Source organism: Poeciliopsis prolifica, unplaced genomic scaffold (assembly GCF_027474105.1).
Source record: "Poeciliopsis prolifica strain line A6 unplaced genomic scaffold, Auburn_PproV2 SCAFFOLD008, whole genome shotgun sequence".
Classification (NCBI taxonomy): domain Eukaryota; kingdom Metazoa; phylum Chordata; class Actinopteri; order Cyprinodontiformes; family Poeciliidae; genus Poeciliopsis; species Poeciliopsis prolifica.
In genome coordinates this window covers 14,384,076-14,411,629 of record NW_026562383.1, presented here as the reverse complement: position 1 = coordinate 14,411,629, position 27,554 = coordinate 14,384,076, and the positions used below count along the sequence as shown (strand labels likewise).

General features: G+C 37.7%; 1 protein-coding gene across 1 annotated transcript in view; it reads right to left on the bottom strand.

Annotated features, from left to right (window-relative positions):
- The window catches only part of spidr (scaffold protein involved in DNA repair), a 42,073-nt gene that overhangs the window by 2,664 nt on the left and 11,855 nt on the right, over positions 1-27,554 (bottom strand). The window contains exons 9-18 of the mRNA XM_055032808.1: positions 21,922-22,126; positions 20,577-20,806; positions 12,445-12,603; positions 8,511-8,598; positions 6,153-6,293; positions 6,012-6,071; positions 5,314-5,512; positions 2,637-2,825; positions 1,406-1,499; positions 1,213-1,327 (exon numbers count right to left, since the gene is read on the bottom strand). Of these exons, the coding sequence (XP_054888783.1) occupies positions 1,213-1,327; positions 1,406-1,499; positions 2,637-2,825; positions 5,314-5,512; positions 6,012-6,071; positions 6,153-6,293; positions 8,511-8,598; positions 12,445-12,603; positions 20,577-20,806; positions 21,922-22,126 (1,480 nt within the window). The remainder of the gene's footprint in view (positions 1-1,212; positions 1,328-1,405; positions 1,500-2,636; positions 2,826-5,313; positions 5,513-6,011; positions 6,072-6,152; positions 6,294-8,510; positions 8,599-12,444; positions 12,604-20,576; positions 20,807-21,921; positions 22,127-27,554) is intronic.

Sequence of the window (27,554 nt, the reverse complement as noted above, 5' to 3'; positions counted from 1 at the left end):
GCCATTGAAATCAATTTAAGCAACAGCAAAAAAAATAAGTGAATCTAAAATGGCCGTGAAAGGCAACAGAAAACAGCCACCACACTTTAAGCGGGGATTTTTCTGGAAATGAACACACCTCACATTGAGACGCCTCATCAGCCATTTTCACTTCAAACAGAGGGTTAATGCAGGTGTTGCAAGTGACTTTAAAGAAAAGTCTCTTTTAGCTACAAGCGTTTTAGTTAATGAGATTAGCAACACCTGCCTGCACCAACCGCCTCGTTTCAACTGGCTTTAAAGATGTTAAGGTAGATAACGGTTTGTAATAAGGAGGCAGGAACTTAACCTGGACGATATACACAACAACATCTAAAACGAACTTTCAAGCTATTAGTGGCAGATCTGGGTGAGCGTCTTCCTCTTTATCTCCTAACACTTATCCACCTCTCAGTACATTTTCTCAATTTAGCCCTTAACAAACAAAAAAAAAAGAAGATTTTTGTTTTATATATAAAAAATTTATCAGGATAAACAAGACCGATCTGTTTGTTGTTCATATCTTGTGTTTTATAAAACAAGTTAGATATGTTTTTGGATAAAAGTCACACTGTGTTGAAGAGTCTAAATCAGAGAGTTTAAATGAGATTTCCCTGCTCCTTTCAATTCAAGTCAGTCTTTGCATAAAATAAAACAAAAACATAAAAAGAAACACATTTAAGGAAAAGTTTAAAGAATAGAAAATTATGTTTTTAAGTATTTTTTTTTTTTTTATGTAGAACAATCAAGTTGAGGTTTGACCACTGTAAGTACTACTTATAATCAGATCACTTAAAATAATAGATACCAACTTCAGCAACGTTAAATGGTTGCCATTCAATAGACATATTTTTTATGATCCATAAAAAAACTGTACAGGAAACTTAGAAATCTCTCAGGATGCAACCAAAATTCAACGTCTTTTTTCACTCAGTGATAAAAGTATGGTAATGCTCATGTCAAAAACAGCCACCGGTTGTTTTTGACTTTGCTTTGCTTTTATGGTGTAAAGTAGACAGGTTCGTATGTTTAGTTGTTTTTTTATTCTGGGTAAAATTATAAATCATGTTCATGGGTGGTTGCCTGTTATTTTTTGTTACTTATTGTTCACCAACATCTATGTCAACTAGGTTTTGCCATAAGACATTCACATTTTTGGTCTTGATTTTCAGCTTAGTTCTTTAATGTTCCTACCTTAACTTTTAAGGTGCAGTTGCTCAACGAGGAGGAGCTGAGGAAAACCTCCAGGTGAACCTTAGTGACCGGCTTGTCCAACGTCGATTTACAGGAAATGCAGTGGAAGTTTTGACTGTAGAAATAAAAACAAAAACAAAAATGAGCTGGAGAGCTTTCACTATGACATTTAGTCTGTTAAATAAGAACTTACGGCTTTTCTGCTGACACCTCTAAGTTGTCACTTCCACAGAGATTGCAAGCTGGCCAAGAATAAGCTGCATTCTCATCTACACCAACTATCACCCCTGAAACACAGAAGCAAAATGAGAAATTAACATTTATGGCCAACGAATGGTTTGGAAGTTTCAGAAAAATAAATGTACATTGCCTGTTCTTAATAAAGCTAAGCAAGAAGAACATTGATAGACAATCTGAGCATTGGCTTTAAAGTGTTTGTATGTTTATGACAGGGTGTCGAAGATAACAGCATCCTTTTCATTTTTAATCGAAGATGGCAGCGATAAAAGCAGCAGAAATGTTCTCCCCACCTAAAAACAACACACTTCATGACCACAGCTGCTGCCTAACACTGCATATATGGAACCTTAAACAGGATACCAAATGCAAAAACCGATAAGAAATTACTCTTTGGAGCTCCCCCACCCCTCTTCCTTTGCTCATAATTTTCAGAAGGTACAATTTGTGCACAAGCAAACAGCGCGTTTTATTTTTATTCGACCACCTGATCAAACACGGATGGCCGGGGAGGCCAACGCTGAGTGGGTTCATGATGTGATCTTTGCTCTCAGATGTGACGTGAAGGCAGCAGATGCAGATTATCATCTGCTACAGGCATCAAAACCACATTTACATAATTAGAAACCAGGAAGACGTTATGCAGCATTTCAGTGGGATTTGAAGGAGATGAGTCGGAAGACTGCAACACAATAGAAAATCTTTTCTTTTACTATATGAGCATTGCAGTAAGTGGAACTAATAAGTGATGAGCGGAAACATTGAAAAAGGATTAAAACATAAAACTGATGCTGCTTGTGTCCAAAAAGAGATTAAAGATTTACAGAAAACTAACTAAATCATTGTCACAACAAATGTTCAAACATCACGGGGAGCACATGTGCTTATTTTCCTGCAAAATATTTGGGAATGGACAGAAACTACAATATTTCATGAGTTTTATTTTACATTGTGTCTCAAAATGACGCCCTGAGGACAGAGACGGAGCAACAAATCACATCACAGTTGCCTGCAAGCAACATCAAAGCTGTTTTTTGTGCTTTAAAGTTGTAAAAATATAAAAAAAGATTTTTTTTTCCATTCCCCACTCAGAGAGAACAAGAAGTCGGGCCTGTTCAGCAGCAGAAATCAGATGAGAGGAGTCGCATGGAAAACCACAGGACTGAGAGAAAGGCAAAGAGACAGACCTGTGAGACTACAGAGGCAGTTGGGTGTGGTCTCCAAACTCAAGGAATCCAGTCTCAGAGGCTGGGCCAGAGCCTTCACCTGGGGCTCAGAACTGGAAAGCGAGTCTTGCTTTGTGGTGGTCTCAAAATTACTCTTGTGTTGTACTGAAGACACTTCAATGACAGACTGCTCCGCACAGAGGAGCACCCCTAATTGTGCAAATAAGAAAAAAATAAAAATACACTTTACTGCAAACGAAACTCACATTGCCTCTCACAGACAGTGAGATTCCTCACACCAAAAGTTGGATGAATTAAGATTCAGTTATAAAGGAAGTAACAAATAAATAAAATAAATAAACCGCTTTGCAACATTACATTGTTTTTCTCACTCGTCCCAGGAGCCACAACCTTTTTTACATCTTTCACACACATGCAACACTTGGTTCAAAAGGTAGAAAGGTTCTGACAGGTCCACTGTCTGAATCCTAATTTAAAACACAATATCTTCAACTCAACTTATTAAATGGTGTCTAACTGTTAGGAAAAAAACGCAAGGGAACACTTTTTGCTTATCACATTACTCTAGTACATGAAACTTCAATATTTCCCATAAATGTGGCTTTTGAGGTTGTATGTTTCAAGCTAACTTTGCTTGGTTGCAAAGTTTTGGGGAAATAAGAAGTTGCACTCGTCAATGTGCATCCGGTGAGTAATACCAGCTCCCTGAAGTTGTTCCAAAAATTGTGGGTTGAAGTTTGTTATACACATTGCTCAAATGTAAAAAAACAAAAGAAAAGGAAAAAAAACAAACAAAAAAAAAACACCTTTTGTGCTTGGCTGCTGATTTATTCAAGTGGGTCTAAACAACATGTATGCAACCTTGTTTGATGGTGTGGGTGTGTTCTGGTGTGACAAGTCTGGAGTTTTGTGGTAGGTGCTGAACATCGCCTGCTGGCGAAACAGTCCCAGAATTACATTTCACTCATCTAGCAGTTTCAACTCCTTGACAGTTCACATTTTAAATGAAAGACACCGTATTTTTCGGACTATAAGCCGCTGTTTTTTCCCCCCACACTTTGAACCATACGGCTTCAAGCCCGGTGTGGCTTTTCTGTGGATCTTTCTTCAACAGCCAGGGGGCTCTTTAGGAGGAAGTGAATCATTGAAAGTCAAAATTGGAAGTCAAAGAAGAAGGTGCTAATTTTCATTTAGAACAAGCACATGCAAGCAGCAGGCACGACGGAGAAATTTATTCAAACTCATATGATGCAGCTTTTAAGTCGATCTGGTAGTACAGGAGGAAAATAGAGCCGTTGCATGTAAGCTTGATGTGAACGAAACCATGGTTCGGCAACAAAACCATGGTTCGGCAACAAAACCATGGTTCGGCAATGGAGATGGAGGGATGCACCTTAATAAATCCAGCAGGACGCTGCCCTCTGCTACAGAAAACCAAGAGCGGTGGAGATACCAACAGCTTAAAGCCTGGAGTGGCTTACATATGTATCTTTCCAGTTGTTTTTGTTGTTTTTTTTTAAATGCAGGTGCAGCTTATAGTACAGTGCGCTCTATAGTCTGGAAAATACGGTACATTTGATTATGCTAAGCTTTCTCCCCAGAAACTTCATTAATGAACTTTGGACTTTTTTTTCTTAGTTTGGTCATTTTTTGTGTGTATTTCCACTACGGGAATTCAAGTCAGAGATTTTGAAATAAATTGCATCTGCAGCATTTATGTCACCCTTCTACTGCAGGAATTAGGGTGTTTTTTTGGGTAACTTCTTGTTCTGCTGCTGATTAAGGATAAAAAAGTGGTTTCCATTATGAGAATAAATAGTTGTGATTTTCAAGAATAAAATTGTAACCAATGATTCTGTCATAGCAATTACGCTTCATAGCTTGTTTGAAGTCTCTCCAACTTGCCTGAAAATGAGCAAGTGGGGTGTGGTGAAGTTAAAAAAAGTGAGTTTCTCCTTTCTGATGACAGTAGTTAGACCCCTTGTTGACTAATGCATGCAGTCTGCAGAAATATTTACATTTACAAGAAGGACAGCTGGAATAAAGCGTTCTACCTGTTTATCAGCCCCCTGGCCGTTTCTTTGTCGACAACTACACATACACTTAAAACACATATTTGCATTCACTGAACAAAGAACCACGTAACCTATTACTCTAGCTGTCTTTAAATCAAACTAAACTCTTCCTGTTGCAAGTAGGATTACCAAATGTATTTTTTTCTGAATATGAAAATAAGTTTGACAATTTGTATAATTTGATCACATCCTTTGGATCATTGTCCTTTAAAGTGGCCAACTTGTGCCCATGCTTCAGCTTTCTGACTGGTGTCTAGAAAGCTTCAATATATTCCAATAATGTTCCTTTTTGTGTCTTTTTAAGCAGCGTATGTAGCTTCTGTTTCCAACTGACTATACTTGACCTAATTTAAAAGCACAAACTCCATTGAACCAGCTATCGTAAACTCGTCATCGATGAATGTGGCAGCTTAATAATCTGATTATACATGAGTAGTAGACAAGATTGTGTTGCTAAAACCATTACCTATTCTCTAATTCAGATATAAAGATGAATATTTTAAATGCAAGCCTCGATTTCTCTCAGCTAGTGTGAGAACTTGGTGCACACAATCATGTTTGGCGAAACACAAATCCCTCAATAGGACGCTACAAAACTCTACCGTGTTCTCTGATGGCATCTCTGAACGACATTTCACAGACGGCAGGGGAATTCAGTGCTTCGAGGACAGAGGAAGTGAGCACACAGGAAGTGCTCACACACAGAGCCACTGTTCGCCTGCATGGCCTCTCGGGCTGCTCCTCCTGAAGACTGGGGTCTGTCAGCACCAACCATACCTCCCCCTGGCCTACATCAGTGCTCTAAACCAGAACAGCAAACAAAAGCAGAAAATTAATTACTTGGAAACACAATGACCTACAAATAGAATTTCAAGGAAATATTATGTGACAAAAGCTGACAAAGCAGAAATTGGATGACAGCAATTTGCATCTTAAAAAAAAAGCAACTTCTTTGACAAGATCACTCATTCAACAGGTTGCACACAATGCTGGTTTACTAGGGCGATAACACGTGGTGTGAGTGTGCTAAAGTCCAGCACTTTGATCTGAGCTGCTATCTCATGTTGGTCAAAGTTCTCGCCAATCAGTGATGAGGAATGGCCGAGCCTCGTACAGATGGTCAAACAGAGCGATAGGAGCGCTGCTCTCCACGTCAGAGTCCGACCTTATCAGTCTGTTAGTTTAAATAATCTCAACAAGATGAATAAGGGGCTTGGGAGACCTAATATTTGCTCTTTTTGTAGCTGAAAAGAGATTATATCAATGTCTTCTCATAGCTTGAGACTGAAGGAAGAAATACCTGCAATCTCTTGTATAAAACCGTGGCAATAAAACTGCAGCGACAGGATTTGACCTCACTCTGAGGGATAAAAAAAAGTGACAAGGTATTAATATTCTGTATGCACATGCTTCTGTGTGTTTGCTGAGCTGAAGTGCTCACATGAAGTATGTTTCGTAGGGTCTGGCTTGCTGGGTGAAGGTAGAGCGGTGAAACGGTTTGCTCTTCTCTGGGCTCTACTGATCTCTGATGACCCGACAGCAGGTAGCAGAAACTTGGAGGTGGACCTGGAGAGCTGATTTCCTGCACACAAGGGACACTTGAAATCTCCATATTGAACAAAAATATATTCCTTCCCTACTCTGAAAAGTTCCAGTAATTATAATTACTATATTTATCCAATGATAAATATAAATGTATTATTGGAATCCTTGAAAGTTTATGTTCGTACGTACTTATGAGTACTTATGACATGGTTATTTGCAGGTTCAGACTCCTGAAGAACAGCTAACTTTCAGTTCGGTAGAAATCATTAGAAAATTATCACAAAAATATTTTAATTTAAGAATTCCACAAATAAAAACAGAGAGAATGGCTGAACAAAGAGTGGTATAATTTAATGTTTTGTTTCTGTTATTTTTGAAAACTGTGGCTTACAGTTGATGAAAATCAAAAATTCAGTTCCTCAGAAACTGCCACAAATGTTGGAAAAACTGCTGACTTTACAATTGTCCAGAACTTTGACTTGTCGCATGTTCTGGCTCATGAAACGTGCTTTCATGAGCCATGAAAGCACGTTTCTAAAGAAGCTCACTGTTCAGAGTTCTGTATTCAAGGAGAATTGAGTCAAAGGAAACAGTGGGGTAGAAAAAGGTGCACAAAGAACTGGAATAACTGCAGCCTACAGAGGAAAGTCAAGCACACTACATTGCAAAGACCATATACTAAGGGCCTATTCTGTATACACTTTTCTGTGCTGCGAATGTTGCCATTTTTTTAATATACATTTAAAAAATATATTGTTGGGCTTATTCAATGTTATAATTTTCTGAGAAATTAAATTTTGAGTGTCTATTAGCTGTAAGCCATAATCTTTTAAATTAATGGAAATAAAATCTTAATACACATAACACCTTTTTGCATTGACTCCCTGAAATAAAGAAACTTTATTCATCATATTCTAATTAGTTTTACTACCAAAAATTCCAAGTAATTCTGATATTTGCCTAATTCTTAATAGTAGCGGTGTGAATTTTGATGTGACATGCATTTAATGTGCAATGTTTGTGCCCATCTAGATTTTTTTTATTTTGATCCCAATGAAGAAAATATGTTTACTGTTTAAAAATAATGTTTACAAACCCATCAGAAGAGCTGAGTTCATTCTTGAGTAATCTTTTTTTTTTTTTTTATGTTATTTTTCCATGAACAGGTTGGTGTAATGGTTGCAGAATTTGGCAAACACCAGTCAATGACAGCAATTGTCTCTGAGCCCTGAAAAGAATGTTACCAAGTTACATTTTTCATCTCAGATGCAGCCAAAAGCTATTTTTCACTCAAAACATTTTTTTAAGTGATTAACTTCCGTCTAACATTTTACTGTTTGGTTACATTTAGTAGCGACTTGGTAGAAAACTTTCAGAAGTAATCTATCAAAAATAAAAAACAACTTGGCAAGAATTGTTTTCATTTAGGTGATTCTGTGAAAATTTCACTGTTATCTAAAAACATAAAGAAAACACAAATTTGACAAAATCTTTATCATTTTATATAGGGCAGGCAGAGATTAATGTGAACTTAAATGGTGCATTCACTATTTTAGAAATGGAAAGGCAAAATGTATCTGTTGACGCTTTTTTGCATTTGGCATCGGTGACTAAAGCAACTTAGCAATGCTACACAAGTATTTTTTTTCCTTGAGCTTTATAAAGAAGTAGCTACTTTCACTGATTTGCTTCACACTCTGTTTCTTCTTGGTAGTGCTCAATGTCAAACTGAGGTGGGCCAGGGTTGTGTTGGTTCATGTTTGAACTGTAAACTTGGCACTGCAGAGCCATCATACTCTTGGCACCGCTGTTTTTTCTATTGGTCTTTGAACGCACCATTTAGAGAAGGAAGACACTAAAAAATACAATTTAAAAATGTTCATTAAAGCAATAGTTTATAAGATTTGCATCTGCTCTCTCTCCCACACCCCCAAGTCTGTTTTGTGTGAAGTTTTTTACATTATGATCACCTAATTGAGCAGGGGAGAAAGTCGTTCAAAAGACAGGTTAGATGAAAGTAACTGGCAATATAATCTTAAAGAAATATTAAAGAAACAAAAAATAGATAATTATCAGTGCAAATTTCTTCACAATAATAATTTAAAAAATCTATAAAGATTACATTCTAAAATTCTGATTGCTTTGTCTTCATGGACACATGCATTAAATGATCTGAAATTAGCACATTAAAGGCAGATGAATGAATAGACTTGTCTCAGGGGATTAAACTATTGTGAGTATAATGAGAACTTACATTTAGCGTACTAAGCGAGTTTCCATGATCTTTCAGAGACATTGCTGGGGGCCACAGACTGTCTATCAAGCTGAAAAGCCTGGAGTGCCTGCAAGTAAGAAACAAAAAAACAAAATAAGAAGAAGGAAGAGTGAGGAGGGGCACAGAAGAGGGGGGGACAGAAGGAGAAACTCCCGAATGAGGGACTTGAGTGAGGGGAATGAAAGGTTTCACAGCCGGTTTCGCTTCCACTGAAACATGAATTTGTAAAGAGTGCCTGTTTTTTTGTACCACCTACAAACAACAGAGAGCATGCCAGGGCTGGCAGAGCAGAAACACACACAAAATACCTTTTACAAGGAGGTCATGTGAGACTTGAGAGCGTACACCCAATGTAACTTATGATATAATTGTGGTGAAGAAATAATGTTTAGAAAACGGATTACAAGAGGTTTAAAATGTCCAGATTAGCAATTAGTGACACTTTGGCTCCTGTCAGCACATCCTCAATCTCCTTTGACAGCCTGCTGAACATCATACTGAATATACTTTGATGCTGCTAGATTGACGTCAAGCCACTCTTGGAAGTAACAATTAAAAAATCTAGGGGAAAAAACAGTTGTAACCTCATTCTGACTCAGACTACTTTCTGAGAAGAATAGGTTGAGTTCAAGGTATTGCTACATTCATTCATCCATAGGGGTGCTGTCATATCAGTCAGTACTTAACAACCAGCTAGTCAACCTCTAATCACAGGGTTTCTTTGTGTGGAACCGGTTCTGCAGCACGGTCAAGTCCTGTGAAGCTAAATCATTGATGAGTAACGACAGGCTCACACTGCTCATTCAACACTTTGAGTTTTAATCCTGACTTTGTTTTCTTTTGGGTAAAGGACATTTGTTTTATCTGATCTAAGGTGCAGCCCTAGTCCATGGTTTGTTGTTTAACAGATTTTCAATCAGCACATGCAGAGCTTTTCTCATTTTTTTAGATGTCATACATATATCATGAAGTAAACAACTTCTTGTAAACATAACACATCATTAAACCAAAATGCTAATCAGAAGATTGTTTGGAAACCTTGTGACTGTTGAAGCTGACTGTTTTGAAGAACTTCAAGACATAAAAAAAAAATACCTGCATCTAATTTTACTTTTGGAGCTAAATCATGAGATCAAAACACAAATTGGCATAGGAAGGTGAGTCTGGCTTATGCTGTAAATACAAAATGACAAAAAACAACATAAAGGTATCTCTAAACTTGACACATTAGCTAGCAATGTCTTGTTTGTGAAGCGCACACAAAAGATGTTGTGTAGAACAACTACAAAGCAAAACTAAAGCTAATTTGTCCAGTTTTGAAAAAACACACCAGAACATTTGTGGCTTTATCTGTCTTTTAAAGCTTGGCTCACAGTAACTCGCATGTTGTTAACTTTCCTTTGATGTTGATGTCTATAAAAGTTAAGGGAAATGTCACATTGCCCCCTGATTTTGCAACAAAGAAGCACATTACCATCATTTTCGGACCATAAGTCACTACTTTTTTCCACAAGCTTTTAACACTGCTATGCAGCTAATATATGGCTTTTTACCAATGAGTTTTGAAAGGTTGCACTGTTGCGTGATGAAAAGAACAGCAGAAGTTTAAGAGCAACTTTACCTTGGCACAAAAGTGACATTGAACACATTTAGCTAAGAAATCTCCCTAGATTACTGCAAAATCAGCAAAAAGCTGATTTGTGTCTCCGTGGATTAAACTAAAGTCTTTCTTTAAATTAAACAAAATTTACAAACGTTTTTCTTTGTAAACGGCTTGCGAGTAGCTTGCAGTTCACATGGTTGTGTAGGTGTAGGATATGTGTGCACTCTGCTTACTTCAGTCATGTTTGTCTCCAATTATTGGTTCGCTTCATTTGGACAACGACTTTAAAACAAAAATGGTGAATAAAACACCTGCTTCCCCTTAGAAATTAGCTGGTCTATGGGGTTTTTCAAAGCTCTCAAAGGCTCACGTGGTCTAAGGTGAAGAAGAACTTCAATCTAGATGATAAAAAAGGAGATGTAGGTTCAGTGAAGTTTCGTTACAAACCATAACATCAGTGACACATTATGAGCAGCTCAAGAGACGACACCCAGGTGCTACTTATGAGAAGCCAGTAAAGACAAAAACCACCACAAGTTATTTTAAAGCAGCTGAGCACAGATATGCTGCCTGTCACATTTCCCCCTTAATATGAGTTTCTAGCATTTGGAAACTTGTGTGAATTATTAACACTATGCTTGAATGTGTTAATGTGCATAGAGTGTGTGGAAGGCCAATCCAACTTAACGTGATTCTGTTTCAACCTCTTTTTAATTATGTAAACAATCTCAAAAAGCACATGAATTAAGTTTAAATCAGAAAGACACATCAACAATATCGAATTGACACATTAGTAATTTCTAAGTTACAAGGAAATGTCACAGTATCTGTTCTTACAGATACTCTATTTTAAATAGAGCGCATTAAATTTCTGTTTTCTGGTGATGTTCATTAAAGGCTTTTCTTTTTCATTTTATCACAGTGAAGATGGTACTTGACATGTATACGTCATATCTTAAATCGCAAATGTTTACATATGTGTTACATATATGTTACATACCAGATAATTGGTTAGTGAATTGATTAATTTAATTAACCACACTTACATGTGAGTCAATGGATCCATGAGGACATTGGTGCCCTCAGTTAAGGAGAAGAAATGCATTAAGAGTAGGACCCAAAAAACATGTCATTTTTTTTTTCCAACAAAGCTAAACAACAGAAGTTGTAAAAGCAAATATTTTTCATTAAAAAAATGGAAGAAGCTTGGGAAATGTTTTTATGATAATTTTCTTGAGGTTTTTAAATGATCCGAACGCCACATCAGGAGCCAAATTAACACATTGCTGCTGTGGGTTTCTGTATGTCATGTAAAACCAGCAGTTCACAACTTAGCCCTCATAACACATCAGAGTCATTAAAAGAAGTATATGTGCAAAGTAAATCCTACTGACAAAAACATTTTTACTTTATATGTTTCTGTGGAAGAGGATTATGCCTAAAGTTTTAAATGTTTTACTTTTTTTGTTTCCTACTGCAAGCAGAAGGGAAATTATTTTTAATTCTAAGCCAACCAACTACTTCTTTTTGCTTTATATTTAATATTACAACTAAGCACCATCACTCCTATTACTACATGAAATTAATACCAATGATTCTGCCTACAGGACAGACAGCTTGCTCTAGGACAAGCTTAGAGGTCTGCCAGACATGGATACCCGAATGAGTGGAAAAACCCAGACTGTTTTCCCACTTGAGTAAATGCACAAGATACTGGAGATAGTCCATCTATCACACTCTGACCAAAGATGACCTCCAGAATTATTATGAGCAGGACAGGCATTGAAAATATCATGGAGGTAAACATACCTCTGTCAGTTTCTAGTTGCTCCCACACCAGTTCTACTAACTGCTGCTAATCTGGGATCTCGACTGGAAACTCACGAGGAACAGAGACCATGAACCTCGGTATCACTTTACATGTAAACACAGCCCAACTGCTGGCAGGACAGCATCACAAGCTTCAAGAAAGCTACCAACATCATGTTTACATATTTTGTTTTTGAGAAGGACAGTGGGGGCTAAGGTTCCATAAATACCACAACACAATTTATTTGATCAAATATGCATTTGCGGATGGCTTAGCAAAGTGGCTTAAGGCTCTGAGGTTGCTTCCCATCAATTTTTATCAGCAACTGTCTGACTCAGGCATTTACCTGAGGCTGTTACCTTAGAATGCAAAAGAGAGCGAGATAACCTCGCATTTACCAGAAATGACGTACTACAAACTGTTGCTGGTAATAGGTTGAACTTTCCCAACCGAAATTCAGGTGAAAAACGACCCTGACGCAAGAGACAGTTGACTCTCACCTTTCTCGAGTGACCCGTTGCACCACTCTAACGCCCCTCAGCACACAGGTTCTCCCCTGCCACATCTGGCAGTACTGGTGGAGCTCGTCTTTGTTAGACAGAGGCTGGAGTCTGACAACGCTGAAAATCCCAAAGCTATCCTGGACTAGAACACATAACCTAGCAAAAAGAATGGAAAAAAAAAAAAAGTTCAACACAGAAATAAGGCTTTTTCATTTTAAATATTTGTAAGCATTTAGCAATTTGTTATCTTCAATGCTAACACATCAGAATTAACATTTTGTCCTGCAAAGGTGTTCTAATCCCATGAACTTTTTCATAATTGGGTTACTTAACCACAGACTTAATTGTATTTTTGAACAGACATGAACTAGAGAAACATAAGATTATGTACAATTGTGTGGTGGAAGGTGGAATCTGTAAAATGTAGTTTGCAGGTATATGCAGCCCTCATTACTCATTAAATTTTGCATGACTAATTCATCTGTAAATTAGGTTCTCCAGTGTTGCATTTACCATCATGGATTGGTGAAGGCCTCAGAAGTTTGTTAGAAAACAGTAATACACAAGAAAACAGCCACACCCAAAGATTAAATACATCTTTGGAGAACTTATATTTTACCAACTACAGCAAAATTTGTCTTTAATGTGAATGAAAAACTATTTGTCTGTATGATAGATGTAACAAAACTACAAACTGCAAGTGGAGGTAATAAATACTTGCGTTTCAAAAGGCCTTCACACCAGCTTTGGAGTTGCAGACTAAAAACGATGACATACTACGTTTCAAAAACAGGAAACGTATTTCTTGAAGAGTATCTGAGAAAAGCAAGTGTTAAAAACAGCTGCCAAGCAAATGTAGTGCAGGCCATCAGTTTATTTATTGTTAGGATATAACATATTTTCATATAAAGCTGATCTACGAAGGAAACTACTGCATGCTGGAATATATATGATGGTATATCAAAACCTGATTCAGTGTGAAAATACTGAAACACATTTTTATAGTAATGAAACGATACATTGTGCTTTGTCACTGTAACAATGCTGTGTTGATACTTCGTCATGACATTTGTGTGTTAATGTCAATAGCTGGTTTGACAGGCTGCCTGCTGACAGAACAGACCTTTGGCCTACAAAGTTATGAGGGAGTGAAGAGCTGAGTATTCCTGCAGTCTGCTGTTCATGGCAAGTTCTGGGCCTCAACGGCTAAAAGCTCCAGTATCAGTGAGAGTCAAGCCCAGACAAAGTCCTGTACAAACCAAGAGTAAACACTTGAGTTCATGTACCCTGGTTTGACAAGCAGTGGCCAGAGAATACGGGGAGGAGGAGGAAAAGAAGGAGGGAGAAAAAAAGTTTGGGAGGAGGACTGTCCACCAAGCCTGTGCATGCATTCACACACCCAGACGCTGGAGATATTTGAGGTTGTTTTCAACCACCTGATTGGAGCTATGAATGTTTTCTGTTGCTAAACATGGGGTCTGTGTTTGTCTTGAGAGACCTGGACGAAGACACAAAAATAACATTCCTGACATGTCTTTTGGTAGTCTGACCATAATCAACTATGATTATTTTCAGTCGCTAAGTTGGATATTCATAGTTCCAAATCAGACATCCGCAACCTGTTGCAATGATAAAATATATAGAAAACACCACAGATTATAAGCAAAGTGAGCTTTAGGTGTTGGTCTGTGAGAGTTTCCCAGACTAAACAGTAAGATTACAACTACCAAGGTATTTACAGAAAGATTCTTGGAAAATAAAAAAAAAGCTCTAGCAAGGAAAAAATGAAGTCGTCAGTGCTCAGCAACAGGTGCAGGAGGGGCAGCATTGTGTTACTCAATGCTACATATAATCACCGACAACTCTGGTCCTGAAAAGTTATTGGGTTTTAAAACTAGAACTTCTAAAAACATTTTATCCCTGGATATTGGTGACTGGACCACCACCATTGGGTTATTAACTTCATTGGGGATGCATTCACACTAGCCCTGTTTAGTCCACTTTAATCCAACTCCGGTTTGTTTGTCTGGATAGTCTGATTCATTTGGGTGAATGTGCAACGGAAGTCTGATGAGGATAAAAAAAAACTAACTATGGTCCAACTAAAAACCTAGGTCTTGGTCGGTTGAAGTGAACTCTAGTGCAGTTTGAACATATATGTGGATGCAAGTGAAGGGTAGGTCTGTTGAATAGCATGAAATCATGTCTTATTTAGAGATTTTTATGTCATTTTCTTTAGAAGTTCTTGGTTTAGTGCCACCACAGGAAAGACACACTGCAGTGTGAAACCAAATAGCACCAGCTAAAAATGAAACAAATTTAGCATTTTAGTCTGACTGATCCACAAGAAAGGAAATTTCTACAAATCTACCTGTACTTTGGCTCCACAGCCATTCTTTTTAAACGCTATGCTTTGATTTATGTCAAATCTCATCAATGCTGACTTCCAAAGAAGTCACATTGTTGCACTGCTAATTACTTAAGTAAAAAACAACAACCGACAAAAGAAAAACAATTAACTGTCAAGCAGTTAAACTCTTCTGCTCTCATGGCATGCTAGCAAAACAAAAACAGGGAAAACTGGCTTTGGGAACCACAATTAAGGATTTATGGTAAAGCTCAACGACTACTAGAAGCAAACTAAGTCACTGAATATTAGGTAAATGCAAATCCAAGAAAATTATGGTAAAATTCTAGCAACATCTTACACCTATTTAGAAAAGCTATTCATCCACAGTTTTGTGGATGAATTTCTGCTTCTTCACAAAACAACAATTCTTGTTATTCCAAGAAACCATTTGATAATTCTAGGTGTCCATCTTTCTGGACAACAAAGCATCAACTATAACAAAAAACTGGATTATCTGATCTAACATGTCTGCTCTGCTTTGTAGCAGCAGCAGTTGAACAACTATTTCCTCTCAGATTTATCTCTGAAAGACTTCAGACAAATTCTGCCTGACAAATGGATTAAACTTTCGTCAACCACAGACCAAAACTTGCAATCCTCCAACCACTGTAGGAAACAATTCTCTCTTAGAAGACAAACTGAATATTAAATAGGCCCAATGGTGACGTTGCAGGTAGATTCTTTTATCTGATAGTTTTAGCTTTTGTAATGATAAATGCCAGTTTAAAGTTTCATAGTGCATGACTGCCTCTGCTTTCACAGCCATAAAAGTAAAAGAATGTTATCTGTGTTTCGTATGTGATTAACATCTCATTTAGGAATTTGTACTTTTTTAGAATCAATGCAGGCAATAATCCCATTCCATTTAAATTAGTTTCAAAGGTTCTCTGTAAAGAGATTGCATCAAGTCATTGACTTGCAGCACTTACTCCTCCTGGATGAGAACTCAGTGAGAATCTCTTGCATTGTGTCATTGACTTTACAGCAATTCTTCATACCAAGCATGCATGGAGCGATGTGGAGAGATAAAACTCTCCTTCAAAAGGAAGAATCCTCTAGCACAAGTTAAGTACAAGAGGCTATCTGCCACGACCGACTCACTGTGTGAGAAAACAAAGTGAACACACAAAAACCCCCAAAGCCACCCGCCAGACGAAGATGTACACCAACTCCCTCTACTCTCCCTTTGGTCCAAAGAAGACAACTTCTGTCTTATCAGAATTTGAAAGCAGAAAGTGTAATGTCATCCAGCCTTTAATGTACTCAAGACATGCCTGTAGACTATCAAACTGACTAATCACTGGTCCAGTATTCGTTAATTCTTATTTGAAAAAAATGCTGCCTGGGAAGCTGAAATACCTACTCTCAATGCTTCTTGACACGTTATTGGCTAGAATTTGCAAAGCACCCAGTCCAGGAGCATCATTTGTTGTTCTTGGGGCTTCACGACATGTACCCTAAAAACAAAAATAAAGACTATAGTTCTGCTAATAATGTGCATAGTATTGTACATTAAAGTTGCTGTCTGAACTTTTATAATAAGCGGTTTTAGAGGGGGTCATCAATATTTGCAGATATAAGCCAAATATTGGGTAGACGTCACCCTTAGCCTCTGTAAATTCCATGGGTCCATTGTGAATTGAGATTAAAAATAATGGAAATGTTCTGTGAAAATTAATGGCAATAATAGAGGATTTTTACAAAACTAAATCAGGGGTGCCAATAAATGTGGACAACATTGTGGCTTACTGCTTAACAGGATAACCAAACATTTTCTGGACAAAATACATTTGCGTAGGGGTTAACGAGTGATATTTGATGATTCCCAAAATATGAAAACAGCTGGGGAGGTTTTGTCTATTGAGGAAGTATATATACTTTCAATACTGGTGCAGCATGTTAAAACTTGAAAACTGTAGCCTGATATCTGAAAGCATATCACACATGGCAGGAAAAAAAGGGGTGATTTGGCATAAACAACTCCCCCTCTCAACTAAAAGGCACATTTTTGGTGCCATTTACTGTCTATTTTTTACTCAAACAATAACCCTTTGCTCCCAAAAAATCCTCAGTCACTGGGTACACTCAGTCACTGACCGTTTTCAGGAATTTGTTATTGTGAGCGATCGCAGAATTCTCGGCAACTCAGGTTTTCTTCCAGGAAGTTCGACACTGAGTCTGAGCAAACACTCACAAACATATACCCCCTTTCAAGACACACACACACACACAGTCACACTTTGGGCGCATGAAAGGCCAGTGCACAAGCACATTACTTGGCAACACAGTATAAGTAAGCGAGCCACACACTGAGAACACAGCGGAGAGATCTCATTGGAGGGGGAAGGACAGGCGGGATTCCATCCTACATTTCGTCCACCAATCGGGGAAGGCAGAGCGATAAACATGGTTGTAACAGGATCGCTGCAGCACATTGTGTTCCCTCTAAACCAAGAAGAAAAAAAAAACAACAACTTGCCTCCTCTTGCTTCCTGCAAACAGTTAATCTTTTTGTTTATTCTTTTCAAAATTTACGGGAACTTACCATCTCCTATCGTACAGATCTCCCTGGAGTTTGAAACACAGAGGTTTTATAAAAAAAACACACACATACACAAAAGGATCAAAAAAAGAATTTTTGACCAGGAGAGTGAGTCAGACACTGGGGACACAACATGAGAGGTACAAAGTGTCCTTGTCTTTACAGAAAACGAGGCCAGTGGGTTGCAGTGTAAACTACCACACAGATCAGGCACATATCCTGGAAAAGTACCATGAATTATTGGCTTTTTTTTTTGTTTTATTTTTTAACTAAAACAGTAGTTCTGAAAAACAATCCAAATTTTCATATAAAAGCTTTTTCTGAGCATTCCCTCAATTAGTCACAATAAGCAGAAGAATTCATCCAGATACTTTAACCTCTAACCTCTGTCTCTCAACCTCTCACTTCAAACAAGAGTTGACTAAATCTGCACGAGTTAGAGAGAAACAGAGGCACCGTTTCCGGTCACAGGGAGGTATTTGTTTCCCAGCCACAGGAGCAGCATGGCGAGAGGGTTGCATTACAAACGTGGTTGGTTTAGTCAGTAAAGTTTGTCAGCTGACCAGAGCTTTCCTCCCCTCGCCACACTATGGCCCCCCTCTAGGCCCCTCTACTTTTAGAGAAACCAATACTTTTAATACTCAGCTAAGAACATAAACAACAAGCCAGTGGGAGGGCCGGGCAACCGAAGGTCATATTTGAGAGATTTGCTTCAAACGCCTCATTCACTGATTAACTACAACAACAGTCCCTCACATAAACATCCAAGCTACTTATACTGAAAAGAAAGCTTATGAATGATTAAAACCTAGTATCAGTAATCCTCCAAGCTATTTAAAGCTGAACTATTCTGGTATCAATAATCTAAAAATAATTCCTTTTAAGTGGCATTTCATAATGACCAACACTGATTCATCACTAACTCAGAAACTCTACATAGCTTTTCAGAGAGTCATAGGAGTCTGGTGTTTAGGGATGACAGTCCAAACTTCATACGGCTGCAGCACCAAATGTCACATGGGGGAAGAAGAAAAGTGCTGAGGATTGTAAACAAAACCATTTAAGGTTATTTAGAATTAAAAATAAATTACAGATGCATCTCAAGAAATAAAAATATAATAGAAAATGATTTCATAAATTGACATAATGTAATTTATATGTATTTTTTTTTATCAATATAAAAAATATGTCATTGATGTATAGATGAATTTGATGATTTTGTCTTACAGCTAATAATTAGAAGTTGCCTGTTCACAGTCTGCTGTATCTCAGCATAAACAGTGGAAAGTTCAGTGAAAGAAAAAAGTGTAACGGAAATCATTGCACAACCAACCAAAAAAAGTTCACCCTAGAGAGGACTGAGAAGCAAGTTTGGAGAAATCTTTAGTTGGACGGTAAAACAAAGCAAATAAGACTGTCTTATTTCCTCCCATTATGCTGTCTTCATTCAGTGCATGCCATAATGTAGCAAAGGAAAAGTGTCTTAAAAAACTTGGAAGACAGCATATCTCGTTTTATATGTGATAAGTGACAAATTGCATAGTAATCAGTGATATTTAACATGACACAGTTATGCTGGTTTTCTAAAAAATTTATTAAAGGCGCCTCTTCATGAAGCGTTGTGCTTCTGATAAGTGATTCAGTTAGAATAGAGAAACCTGCTGGTAAGAAGATCTCAAGACTTTCAGTTAAAGGTAGCTCAGACGGTGAAAATAGAGCTCAGATTACAATCACCGTCCCTTTCCTAATAAAAGACAATAGATGAAGTTGTATCCGCTCTTAATCTGGTGACGCCTTAAAAAAGAAAGACTTATAGGAAGTGTATGTAATTGGACATTTGGGTGAAGATTTTTTATTTGTTTTTTACTTTTTTGCGTGAAAATGCTAAAAATGAATACAAACTTGCAAGGACGATGAAAGCCGTTTGATTTGTTTGAACACTGAAGAAAGGGGGCTCAACCCTATTATGCAACCACAGGATATGCAGTACTTATTCAGTCTTTGCAAAAAAAAAGAAAGCAAGCATTGTTATAAAGTAAGCTCCTACGATCATGCACAATTATAATATCTTTTCATAGCAAGCAGGGTAGAATACATGTGTAGTTTCTCTAAATATTCCAGTTTATGTGTAAGTACATAAATATGAAGCTCTGCTTATTTATTTTACAAGCTATTTTCTGAATATTCTTCACATACAAAACCAGTGCAGGGAAAACCACAAAAGGAAAACCTAGGCTGTTGCAGCTCGATTTCTCTGACTGTTCTCTGGAATCAGGGAACTGAATGCAGATAAAGAGAATAACACATCAGTCAATGTAAACAAGAATCTCAGATGCACAGATCAGTAACCAGCTTGAGAAACAATCTACAAAAGACAACCGCTCTACCCACTAGCCACAGTCACCTTTTGGAAATGTCTGTCTGGATCTCACTACCGACAGGACATCTATCCATCCACCTCACAAAACAACTCCATATCTACCAGACTGTGAGGATATTATTTGTCCAATTACCTCTCTAGGTGAAAAATGTGTTATTTTGATGATTGTGGGATGACAGCATGTGTGTTTTAGAATAGGTGTTGAAAGTACTGTTGGTTTTACTCAAACCTATTTATTATCTGAATGGTTTTCGGTTGGAGGAATTAAGTTATTAAGGCTCTAGCATGCAGAAGAGTAATAGGGCTTTGATTGATTTCACTGTATGAGAAGAGCATGCAGAGAGTCTGATTGAATCGAATATGTTAAATTTAGTCGATATTTAGTACAGTGTGAATGGATACTGATTCAATGTTGGCTCATTGGTGAACAATACTTTATGAACATACTGCTGTATTTCCTGAGAATTGGCTGGAAACAATAGCAGAGAGACTGGATTCAATTAAAAATGTTTGTGTCCTTTGTCAAGGAATGCCATATGGCTGGAGACAGCATGAGCACTCTGTGGGGCCTGCTGCTCTGTGAACAATAGCTCGACCACTGAGACACATCATGTCACGCAGGAGAAATATGGGCTCTGAAAAAAGTCAGCATGCAAATCCAACAAAAGAAAGAAACTCAACTGTAGCAAATGACACAAAGTAGAAGAACATGATTTAATTTATTCTGTTTCTTTTGGCATCATGTAATAAACCAAAAGGCCCCCTGGACTGCCAATTATCAGGCTGTTTAACAGTACCTGGTTTTTCCTTTCTCTGCAGGAGGAGGAGCTGTGGAGGGCCGAAGAGATGCTCTGTGTTTGAGAAAGGACACAGGGGAACAATCTGCCATTGGGATGGAGTAAACTCTTTGGACAACCACATCCACATCCTGGTCCACATTGCCTGCCTGCCCAAGTCCTTCAATGGCCTCCAGGAGAGAGAGACAGGGTCTCGTTCCAAAAGTGCAGAGAACATCAGATACTGCAACCTGTAAGAGAAAAGAACCAGAACATTTTGACAAAACAAAAAATCTAAACTGTGTGGCTTTTTGGGGATGATTTATTGATCAGTATTGATTGATAGAAGTCAATATCCCCCCAGGCCCCTCAAAAGTAGTGTGAAACTCACAAACTCAAGTTTTCTTTGTTTCAACTTCTCAAATAACACAACATTATAGACTTATTTCAGTAATTAAAAAAGGGGGCATAATCTTATAGCTTTACAAGTGTAACCTTAAAAAAAACCTTTGGGTTATGTAGATATGAAGCAAAATAACTAATTTAAAAATAACTAAAAGCCCATAGATATAAGCATCTAAAATTATTATTGTTCAAGTATGTCAATTTTTGCTTCATTCAAAGTCTATTGGAAGGTGAAGTAAATGACAGTGCAAACTATTATAATCCTATAAACCAGTGGTAATTACACTCCCATTTACCTTTGAAGTTTTCAACTTGAATCGGTAATTAACATCTCAGCTAACTATTTTGCCCAATGTAAAGCCCATGACCAAATTAAGGCCATTAAAGGCATCAGACAGCATATTTTTTTATCACACACAAGGAGGGAGTTTGAGGAGGATTTTTTAAAAACACACAGTTCCCAGGGAAAAAAATCTTTCCATTTACTTGTAATTGCTCAAATATTTTAAGTAAATAAATGTACGAGCAAATCCATCACTTGTGACATTTCTGGAGTACACACTGAGAACATAACTAATTGTGCCGGGATAAGTCCTCCACCATGACTATTTATTATTCTTTACGCTCAGAATTATTTCCAAGACACTGCGATGAACCCTGCGGCAAGCACCCACAATCTGTAAAAGTACAGCTGTGATTTTGTAAATATGAGTTCATAAATAATATCGACGTGAACTTCTTGGATTCTTGTTCTTTTGCACAATAACTGAACCTGAGAAGAACCTCAAGGCTTGTACCAAAACTGCTCTGCATACAGAGTTCTTCAGTGATGTCATTATGTGATTAAGTGCTGATTATTCTGACTGTTTAAATTGTACTCTCTCTGCTAAAGCGGCATAATTCAGTTTCTCCTCAATTTTCAGCTATAAATACAGTAGGGGCAGTGTCGATATGTACATGCCTGCTTTGCTTTGCCTTGACTTTTGGTCTTGCATTCATCCAGCAGTCCAAAAATCTGACCTAAAAAGTAAGGCAAGCGCTTCTCCGCAGACAGCCAGATCTTTGGTAAGGACATATCATCTGGCTTGGAAGCAGATGACACTTTCTGGCTGAAGTGAGTGTTCAGGATAACAGGACAGATGAAGCCCTCTATAGACAGACTTTGCCTGTGAAGAGAAAATGACCTGTTAAAATACAGTATCTTGCCAAAGTATTGAGCTTTTCCACATTTTGTTATATTGCAATTGAAAAGTCCAAGTATTTTATAGGGATATTGTAAAAAAGAAAATAATGCTTGTTAAAAGGAAGGAAAATGACACATCTGCAAGTGGAAATCTATAAAATGTTTGCATTTCTTTTCAGCTGGAGTCAGTACTTTTGAGAAGTTCTTCTCATTTCAGTTTAAGGTTTGTGAGGAATATCTTGGTTTTATATGGGTAAGCATGATGTTCTTACCCATAGAGTTTTGCAAAATTAGCTTAAGCTTACTAGACACAATTTAAGATCTCAGTGAACAGCAATTTTTAAATTTTCGATTTGACTCGTATCTTGATTTGACTGGGCCATTCATTGTGAGCTGCCGTCCTTCTGGACAGTGATCGCCTGATCCAGGTCCAATGTTTTTCGAAAGCTTGTATCAGACTTTTATTTCAATATTCCTCTGCAGCTCTGACCAGCTTCCCTATCCCTCCTGAACGAAAGAATCCCTACTGCATGATGCTGCTACTACCACCACATGTTCAGGGCGAGTTCTCTGCCTCAAGTTTTGTTTTGTAAATAAGCCAACATTTTTAATTTTCATCTTGTGTGACCAGAGAATCTTATTCCACATTTTCAATATGACTTCTTGCAACAGACTGCTATGCCTTGGTAAGTTTGTAATTCTGTCACACTCAGAATTTGGTTGATGGATTTAATAATTCTACATACATCAAATGTCAAAAATGTGATTTTTAAGAGATACTCTCTTTAACATCCCCAAATCTTTACCAGTGACCTGGCAGGTTTGTTCACTAACGCTCTTCATCAAACCTTTGAGGGATTCAAAAAACTACTGTATTTAAGCTACACTTAGACTGCATACAGGTGGACTCTGTTTACTGATTAGAAAACGTTCAAAGCTTCTCTCTGGCACTATATTACTTTTAAGAGAGTCAGTGGAAAGGGGACTTCAGTTTTTTTGTTAAAATACAAAAGCAGTGTTTTTTTCCCCCCCCCACTTCACAATTATGCACAGCATGGTGTTAACTCCATCCCATAAAATCCTAATAAAATACACTGCAGCGACAAATTCAAACTTCAATAGTTCTAACGGTGCTAAGTGGTTGTGCTACGCACTGTAGCAACTCTACAAATTCTCTGATTGGTTTGAAACAATTTATTTTAAGAGCAGAAACAAAGCAGAAATTTAAAGATTTATAGTATGCTGAGCTAAAGGAAGAAAAAGATTATTCTATTTTAGTTATATTGCTTGTCTGAAGAAAAAAAAATCTGTGAATAGAAAAGAATGTTCCATAAATGTAGGGGGCTGAAAGCTTGAGACAGCGAGAATGTCAAACTCAGATTAGCTGCCAGCCACCTCCACAGGACTGTTTACTGCGTGCCACTCTGCACAACTGCAACTTCAAATATCTCAACTTTCTCTTACGCATGTTGCAAACACCAAAGACACCTTCCAACAGTGGGAGACTGGTTAAAAAACAAAAAACTTTTCAAATGTGATTCTGTCAGTGGAAAAAAACAACTTTGTTTCTTAGAAAAAAAACCCCCCAACAACATCACAGACAAAAAGAATTTTTTTGTGCACATCTTCAATTTAAGATCCAAGTAATTTCTTTTATTACCATGTGGGAGTAAAGATTCCCACACCCAAGTGTCATTTAAACAGGGGCTCAAACAAGGTGAATAACGGCCAGACATTTCTCTCACATGTTACACGAATAATGGTGGGATGGCGGCTTACCACTGACTCAGAGCCAAGAGTGAACTTTGTGACTGAAACTGCAGGGCATGTTTCAGCGTGTTTTAGACAAATGCTGATTGTAAGTGATGAGAAATTAGACACGCAGGCGAGTGGGAAAAATTGAATCAACTCGTGGGAATGTTTTTTTTTTTTTTTTTTTTACCAGTCAGGTAAAGAATTAATTTGCTCTTAAATTATATCAAATTAAAGTCAACACTGTTGTAACTAAACTGGAAAAGGATGTACACATTGGTCTTTCCTTTTTAAATAAAATGAAAATATACTACAACTATTACAGGTTTTCATTAGGCTCTATTTAAACATAACCTTAAAAGTACAAAACATAAAACAGATTACACAATATCAGCATTTATTAAGGAAAGATAGAACCAAAACAAAAAACTCAGTCAAGTACATCCTTTCTGCTTCAAGATAGGGTTTTATGAAAGTTAGTAGCAGACAGCTGCTGCCAGTCAAAGACTGACAGCTGCCTTTGACTGGCAGAAGATGATAGAATATTGGGGGTTCTATTATCTGAAGAACAGTTTCTAGATTAAGGACTAATGTCTCAGCAAGATCTACAAAAACCTGTCCATCCGTTTATCTTTAGCTGGATTGATTACAACAGTATCTTCACAATTCTACCGAAAGAAATCAAGTAGATAGTTGCAGCTGACCCAGAGTCCTGTGGCATGAGTTCTCTCTAAAACCAGTTCTTAAGTCCTTACACTGGCTCCCTGTTAATATAGGCGAAGGTTTTGCATGACTTAGGTTTGGAAAGTTGTCTTCAAATTAATCACAAAACTTGTAAAATGTCCTTTCGTGAGATGGGGACCTTGGCAGAGATGTTTCACCATAATGCATAACATGCAATATGCCTTCCTGCCCACAAGGAAAAATAAAAGTTGTGAACGATGATGTCGATTCACTGCGCTGTTTGAGAATTGTAGTCTGTCTGCAATCCTATCAATGGCAGCAGAGGAAGTGAAGAAAATTGTTCAGTCCATGTTAGCCACACTTAGAGACATTGAATTAATATTAACCACCATCTTATTCAGAACTCAGAACTTCTCTCATTGCAGTGGCGGATGGTTGTTCACAGCACAGACAATTTCCGGTGAGCTTCATAGAGTCACACTGGAGCATTTTATACATCGTAGACAAACTTTAATGATTGTGTAAAATTTAAAACCTCAACAGAGTCCACTCCTCCAGGAAGTAATGGTTTCTCAACAAGCGAAAGTCCAGACCCTCTAGATGAAGCATAGAATGAAGCAAGGGCTAAGCTAACAGGTAAACGTCAGCTGAAATGGGATGATGTGAGAAATGTTGGAGATCCTGGAGAGGAACCAGGTATGCAGGGAGAACATGCAAACTTCATGCAGAAAAACCCTCAGGCCAGGATTTGAACCCCAAACGTCTTGCTTTAAAGGAGCAGTGCTACCAACTGTGACACTGTCCAGTTATTAGGTTAAAATAGTGGTCATAATACAAGCTACTAAATTAAGAGACATGCTTCTGAATTTTATCTTTCATTTCTGTGTAATAAATAATAGCAGCTTGGAATTTACAGTGTGCATTTCAGGTTAAGACAGAAATCCAAGAATTTGAAAAAAAAACAAATTTGATTATAATAAACAACATATTTTAGAACAGCTAAATAAACAACTAGCTCCGTCATAAAGAGGAACTTGCATAGTTGCAGTGCACACACTTAACTGCAGCAGATAGTACCAGTAAATCTGGTACTATCTGCTGGTTCTATCTGCTGAAATTCAATCATCGGTACTTTATGCCTTCAAGCAAGACAATTACTACCAACAATATTACGTGGTTGCTACATTCTGTACAAGTTGTATTTTAACCCTGTTGGTACAAACACTTTGATGAGTCATTTGATGTTATTGTAACACTCATTTTCCCATATGATCATAGAACAATAAGTGCTTTTTTACTCTATGGGTTCTTGATAAGAATGGAGAATCATTAAAATGACATAACATTAAAAATATTTTTACACCTAGTAGTTTACTCAAAGAAATGGTGAAGAAAAACCATTACAATAAAAACACCAAAAAGAGAATCTCAACAATGTCAACACAACTATTAAAATAAGAGGCCAGAATTTGAGTGATTTTGGTGTACATCATCCGACCCGAGAAAAAATTTTAAATGGAGAGCAAGGCAGAAGGAAAAGCTTAAAAACTTAAAACAGATAAAAGCAACAATAATTTTGCACATTTACCATAATATGCACATAGAAATCACAAACAAGAGATCATAAAGCAACAAAAATAAGAATGAAAAGAAAGAAAAGAAAAAAAATGTTTTATATATATATATAAATATACACACACACCCACACAATAATTTTTTTAATCAGTTCTAAGTAATTAAATTGTACACGCAAGATAAGAAAATAGTTCTATTCATGATAAAATTACTCCTGGTTCATAAAGTATTTGATGGGTAACTCCTTAACTGCTGCCAAGGTTTTGCTAAACTTTACATAGACCTGCTTTTCCCATAAAGTCCTAAAGCAAACAATCAAGCTGCAACACACCCAGGATGTGACGTTTATCAGACCAACATCTCGGCAAAGATCGGTAATCATAAAAGATTGAATTTAATCTTTGCGGAGCAGAACGTGCTGTTCATGAGAACCAGTACAAAACCAACAGGAAGTGACCCTATTGTCAACAGGTGAATGGGCAGCTGTCATCATCAGCTACCCTGACAGGTAGCTGGGTTAAGGAGTGGCCCGGGTGCTGCCGTCACAGTTTGTCGGTGAATAAGTCCTGCAGGTATTTCCGCTCGGGGCTCGGCCCACGGCCCACGGCCCACTCACAACAAGGCGTGGGAGGTGGGAGGAGCCAACCTAGTCTGCAGGAATTATGTGGGAGGTTAGCCATCCATGCAACACAGGAAACTGATAGGAGGAATTTTACTAGATGTGCTGATCCTCTCATCTCTGTTTTTTTCCATTTCAACCTGATCAGTGTCTGAGAAAGTTGGACTGATCAATACATTTTCTGGATATTTTAAGCTTGACAGGAGATTCTTTTCTGCTTTTGATTATGAAACAGTGTTAAAGTAAAAACTTTTTTTTTCTTTACTTAAGACATGAAAAAATACAAACCAGATGCATAAAAACATGAAAGTAATTTACAGATTTTGCTGTGCATAATTGCATAAAAAAGTGATTTTCTTAGTCTAGGGATTTTTTAATAGTCATTACTCTATAACAGCAATGTTGAAGCAACAGGGAGGCGCTAAAGTCAAAGATACTTTCAAACCACCATATGTTTTCAATCTCAGCCCTCTGGCTCCCTCCACTCTCCAACTCCCAAATGCTCCAGAAAATAATCCTACAGTGTTTTTTCCCCAGCTTTCTGGAAATGACCTAACTACTGCCAGGAAGAGGAATGTGAAGAATTCCCTGGAGCTGTGCGTGACGTCAGAGCGCTGAGGAGGCCCCTTCGCTTCCGCCAGCCTGGATATTCCAGAGAACACTCAAACACAAACTCCCAACAGCTGGAGTCAACTGCTGCCTTGCTCCGACTCCAAAACACTCCCAAAAACACCTCCACCACCCCCACGCCGCCATCTGAGAGACTGATCTTCACATCTGC